This window comes from Bactrocera neohumeralis, unplaced genomic scaffold (assembly GCF_024586455.1).
Source record: "Bactrocera neohumeralis isolate Rockhampton unplaced genomic scaffold, APGP_CSIRO_Bneo_wtdbg2-racon-allhic-juicebox.fasta_v2 ctg440, whole genome shotgun sequence".
NCBI lineage: Eukaryota > Metazoa > Arthropoda > Insecta > Diptera > Tephritidae > Bactrocera > Bactrocera neohumeralis.
This window is the reverse complement of record NW_026091437.1, coordinates 6,623-12,297: the sequence shown is the minus strand read 5'-3', so window position 1 is coordinate 12,297 and position 5,675 is coordinate 6,623. Positions and strand designations below refer to the sequence as shown.

The window sequence follows — 5,675 nt, the reverse complement described above, 5'->3', positions numbered from 1 at the left end:
CAGCAGCAGCAATACTACCGCAGGCAAGAGTGGCCCAGGGGCTAAACGTAAGTTTAGCTTCTTGGACGCCCTGTCGCCGGAAGAACGTGCACTCTTTGAAGAGCACGCTCGTGACGACGACGACGATGTGCCCTCTTGCAGCGGCACTCAACGCAGCGCGTCAACCGCAATTCGCGCAAACGCTACCCCCGCAACCCCCTCGAGCAGGATCGGCTGCGGAGAGGAGGGTGGTTTCACGAAAGTGGAATCAAGGGGTGAACGTAAAAGAAGACGGCAACGAGGGAACATTCCTTGTACCCCGGAGCCAGGACAGCCAGGAGGTCATGACGACCCACGTAGATTGGGAATGAGTGGAGCCACTCTTAAGTGGTACCTAAGATTCCTTGAGGACGGCATGACCCCGGAGTCAGCCGAAAGGCGGGCTCTGGGTAGGAGCAGTGGGAAAGACCCCTCTCCTAACAATGTACGACACGCAGGTACCAACGGTGGATCGGCCGCGACAAAACGCAGGAACCGAAGGCGTCGTCGTGCTAAAGCAGCCTCGTCGGAGGGACAGAGCGCAGCAAGGCCGGCGACCCAGGAGGCACCTAGTCGATCGGAGAAGAGGAAGGGTGGCCAAATAACGCCTCAGGTGCCACCTAAGCCCAAGAGAATACGGGAAGATAAACCACAAGAGGCCAGTGGTAGGCGCTCCAACCCCAACCAGCAGCCAATAAGTACCGAAAGCCGCAAATACTCGGAGGCTGTAAGTAGCATCCGTATGGCAATGGTGCCCCGCAATTACCCGGCGGAGGCCCTAGAGCCTGAGCAACTTACAGCCCTACAGAACTGCCTGGTAAAGGCCCTATCCATTGGCAATAAGTTCACCGGTGCCTTTAACGGCATATTCTTTAAGGGCGGCATGCTGCTGGTCGACTGCCAGGAAGAGAAGTCGGCCACCTGGCTGAAGGAGATCACGCCAAGGCTCGAGGGTTGGAAGGGCCCGGCCCTGTGTGTAAAGAAAGGTGAGGAAATACCGCGAACACACAGCATGGTAGCGTTCTTTCCGAGAAGTGCAGAGGATAGCTACGACTTCGTGCTTAGTCTGGTGAGGAACCAGAACGAAGGTTTAAGTACCTCGGCGTGGAAAGTCGTAGCAAGCAGTGTTGTGGGTTCCGGGTGGAACCTCAACATCACGATGGACGACGAGTCCTACAAGTTTATAAGGCTGAAGGGATTCAAACTGAATTTCCGCTTCGGCAAGATTGTGATGCGGCCATGGAGGCCCAAGGCTGCGTCCACGAGCCAAGAGGCCAAGACGGGGATGAACGTAGCACCAGCTCCTCCCGTAGCTCGCCCAGCGGCGCATGAGGCGACTGCAGCTGTGGCTTCGGGTAAGGACAGCGAATCCCCCAGCGAACCCATCTCGGCTGGGCAGGTTGCGACCGCCGCCGCGGATGCAGATGAGAGCAACGGGCAGGAAGGAAAGGTGTCATTCACCCAGGAGCAGGAGGCGACTGCATCTGTGGTTTCGGGGGAGGATAGCGAATCCCCCAGCGGACTCATCTCGGCTGGGCAGGTTGCGACCACCGCCGCGGATGCAGACGAGAGCAACGGGCAAGAAGAAAAGATGCCATCCACCCAGGAGCTTCTGGAAGGGTTGGAGATGCAGGTCGATGAAGGGGACGAAGACGGGGACCTGTCTCTCTTAGAACGGATTCTGTAGGCTCCAGCACCGGCATAGAAGTGGCCCAGGTGAACCTACATCACGCATCGGCAGCCTCGGCAGTCATCGTGAAGAGGTTCATCTCGGATAACCTGGGCATCCTTCTAATCCAGGAACCTTGGGTGTTCAAAGGAGAGGTAAGAGGCCTCAACATGAGAAGGAGCAAGGTAATCTGGGATCTCTCTAGCGAGAGACCCCGATCTTGTGTAGTCGTTAGAGCCGATATAGACTTTTTCTGTATTTCAGAGTTTCTAACGCAAGACCTGGTGGCGGTGCAAGTGAAGGACAAGGAAGGATCGGACTTCGTCCTTGCATCCGCATACTTTCCGGGAGAGTCAGCCACAGCACCCCCCCCATCGATACTTGGTCTGGTGGAGTATTGTAAATCCAACAATCTCCCCCTGACCATAGGATGTGACGCAAATGCTCATCACACGGAATGGGGTAGCACGAACTGCAACATGAGGGGTGAGTCACTGCTTGAATTCATACTTAGTAATAATATTAACATTGAGAATGTGGGCTGCGAGCCAACCTTCGTAACAAGTGTCCGCAGGGAAGTCCTAGACATTACCCTAAGCAATGACAACATGATGGGTTGATCTCGCAGTGGAGGGTATCAAAAGAGCCCTCACTGTCAGATCACAGAATCATTCGTTTTGCTCTGAGGGTGGTAGTCGGGGACCGACCTCCAACTCGTACCCCCAGAAATACAAATTGGGGCACTTTCAAAGAGATCCTAAGTAGAAGTATAAGTGTAGTGGAGCAGGCGGATGTTAGGTCCACCACAGTTGGACTGGAGAGCAGACTGAGTGCCATAACCCAGTCCATTATGGACGCCTATCATTGTGCCTGTCCACTGAAAGCGACCACCAGCAAACAAGGCTGGCCATGGTGGTCCAGTAAACTCTCAGCCCTCAGACTGAAGGTGCGTAGGTTGTTCAACAAAGCCAAGCGCACAGGCAGCTGGGAGGACTACAAATGGCACCTAACAGCCTACAACAAGGAGATTAGGCTTGCCAAGTCAAACAGTTTCAGGAAATTCTGTGATAGCGTCTCCTCGACCCCGGAGGCAGCTCGACTGCACAAGGCGTTGTCGAAGGGTAGGACGGACACAGTATTATCCCTAAAGAGACAGGACGGGACATATACGACAAGCGCGGAGCAGAGGGCAGAAACGCTCCTACAAACGCACTTCCCGGAGAGGGCTCAAGCTGACCTAACCCCAACCTTGGTCACACGCAGGCCGGATCGCTCAGACTGGCTGACGGCAAGGACTCTGTTCACTGCTGACTCAGTCAGATGGGCACTGGCCTCCTTCTCGAGCTACAAATCACCGGGAGTGGACGGCGTCTTCCCGGCCCTATTGCAGCAAGGTATGGATATCCTCCTACCACACCTGCTGGGGCTGATGAGAGGCAGCCTGGCGATGTCGTATATCCCCGAACCGTGGAGAATAGCAAAAGTGATTTTCATCCCCAAGATAGGGAGGAGAGACTATTCGTTAGCCAAATCGTTCCGGCCTATTAGTCTCACGTCCTTTATGCTGAAGGGGATGGAAAAAGTAATAGACAACCATATTAGATCGGAAGCGCTGAAGATTGCACCCCTACATGCCGGACAACACGCGTACAGGGCAGGTAGATCTACAAATACCGCTCTGTACCAACTCGCGTCTGAGCTACAGGATTCGCTGGATAATGGCGAGGTTGCGATCTGCGCCTTCCTTGATATCGAAGGGGCCTTTGATAACGCGTCTCACACTAGCGTCATCAAGGCACTCGAGAGAAGGAACGTAAATCCCTCGATACGCAGATGGACGGAAGCCCTTCTGCGCACTAGGGTTGCAGAAACAACAGTTGGAGGAAGTAAAATTCGTCTTGGCACCACGAGGGGCTGCCCACAGGGTGGAGTACTGTCCCCTCTGCTTTGGAGCCTGATAGTAGACGAACTACTCGAGCTGCTCACCAGCAATGGAATCCGCTGTCAAGGGTACGCGGACGACATTGTCATAATGGCGAGAGGAAGATTTGAGAACACTCTCTGTGACATTGTTCAAAGGGGCTTAAAATTGGCGAAGGAATGGTGTAACACGGTAGGGTTAAACATCAACCCAGCAAAAACCACCGTGATCCCATTCACTAGGCGGAGATCTCTTCCGGGCCTGAGGACCCTAACAATTGGAGGCGCAGAGGTGGAAATGTCTAGGGAGGTCAAATTCCTTGGCGTCACCCTAGACTCAACACTAAAATGGAGCAGGCATTTGGACTTAACGCTGTCCAAAGCAACAAGAGCACTTATGATTTGCAGACGCCTAGCCGGCAGATCATGGGGATGCAAGCCAAACATCATGAGATGGCTGTATACCATGATAGTAAGGCCCATCGTCACCTATGGAGCGGTTGCCTGGGCCACCAAAGCAGCACAGTCCTCTGTGATTCAGAGACTGTCAAAGCTGCAAAGACTTGCATGTGTCTGTGCTTCGGGGGCAATGCGCACATGCCCCACAGTGGCACTGGAGGTCTTATTAGAGCTCACACCGCTGCATAAGGTGATCAAGCTAGCAGCAAAGCACACCATGCTGCTAATGTCAGCAGAAGGCTGCGGGAGAGGGAAGATAATGTCCTCCAGGCAGATGGACGCTCTAGCGGAGAGCACACCGCTGGCCCTCCTCCCAAGAGACGGCACAACAAGGAAAGTAAACTTCAAAAAGCATTTCAAAGTAACTCTAGGCAGTAAGAAGGAGTGGAACGATTCCACGCTGGAAAAACTGCTGGAAGACAGTACCATTCAGTGGTACACAGATGGCTCGAAAACACCGGAAGGCATTGGGGCAGGTATTGCGGGTCCGCGAACCAAGCTATCCATACCTATGGGCTGCTTCCCAAGCATTTTCCAGGCTGAAGTTCTTGCCATCAGTCAATGCGCTGAAATCAACCTCAGCCGCAACTATCGCAACCAGCGCATAGCTATTCTCAGCGATAGTCAAGCGGCACTAAAAGCGATCTCATCGTACGAGACCAAATCGCTTTTAGTAGAAGAATGCATAGGAAGGCTAAACCGCCTGTCCCTGTGCAACCGGGTGCACCTAATTTGGGTACCAGGGCATAAGGGAGTAGAAGGAAACGAGAAGGCAGACGAGCTGGCCCGCACGGCGGCAGCGTCCAAAATGTGGGGACCAGAGCCGTTCGTAGCAGTAGGACCCCACACTCTTAAGGAGCTGCTCCGCACGGAGGAGAGAGAGGATAGGGAGCGGCACTGGCGGCAGGCAGCAAGTATGCGCCACGCCAAGCTGCTCCTAGGAGGATATAACCTCTCCAGGTTTAAGGAATTAATTAACCTCCCCCGTGAGAAATTCCGAATCCTCGTCGCAGTCTACACAGGGCACTGCAAGCTCAGGAAGCACCTGTCCAACATGGGCATGATCTCCTGTGCTAATTGCCGGTTCTGCGACCTGGAACAGGAAACACCAGCACACCTTATCCTAGATTGCACAGCAATCTGTGGAAAAAGGCTTAAGGCCCTGGATTCCATCTTTATCAGCAGGGATCACATCACCACACTAGCGCCCGGCAAACTACTGGAATTTTTCAGACTGCTGGGGCTTTGGGAGGTCATGTGATACAGGAGAGGGCACAATAGACCCTAGGTCGGGGTGCAGAACCTCAATAATTTGTAAGTCCTGTTTCTTCCAGTACGTAATCCTGGAACTCCCTTAAGGAGTTAATGTTTCTGCCGTAAATTATTGCCGATAAATGAACCGGAATATTGTTTAAAAATTTTTGAGTATTAAGGATTCAGTGGTCCTTGGGGAAAATTCTATGGACTTATTTCGGTTTAAGGGGTTTTGTAAAATTTTCAAAAAAAAATATCAAAATGGCAGTCATTATGACGCCATTTCCGGCAGTCCCTTGGAAAAAAGGTGCATCCGCGTTGTCAGCAGAACTTCTTTCAGGATCATCTGAAATAA

At 53.0% G+C, this 5,675-nt stretch overlaps 2 protein-coding genes across 2 annotated transcripts; both read left to right on the top strand.

Moving 5' to 3' along the window:
- The first annotated feature begins 1,031 nt into the window (after positions 1 to 1,031).
- Positions 1,032 to 2,182, top strand: LOC126767159 (uncharacterized). The gene is made up of 2 exons (XM_050484744.1): positions 1,032 to 1,872; positions 1,952 to 2,182. The coding sequence occupies exon 1, from the start codon at positions 1,178 to 1,180 to the stop codon at positions 1,703 to 1,705; it is 528 nt and encodes a 175-aa protein (XP_050340701.1). The 5' UTR covers positions 1,032 to 1,177; the 3' UTR covers positions 1,706 to 1,872; positions 1,952 to 2,182.
- A 2,014-nt stretch (positions 2,183 to 4,196) lies between these two features.
- On the top strand, positions 4,197 to 4,980 carry LOC126767161 (uncharacterized; the record flags this gene model as incomplete). Its single annotated transcript, XM_050484746.1, has 1 exon — positions 4,197 to 4,980. A coding segment is annotated over exon 1 (784 nt), but the record flags the coding sequence as incomplete, so codon positions are not given.
- Positions 4,981 to 5,675: the final 695 nt, after the last annotated feature.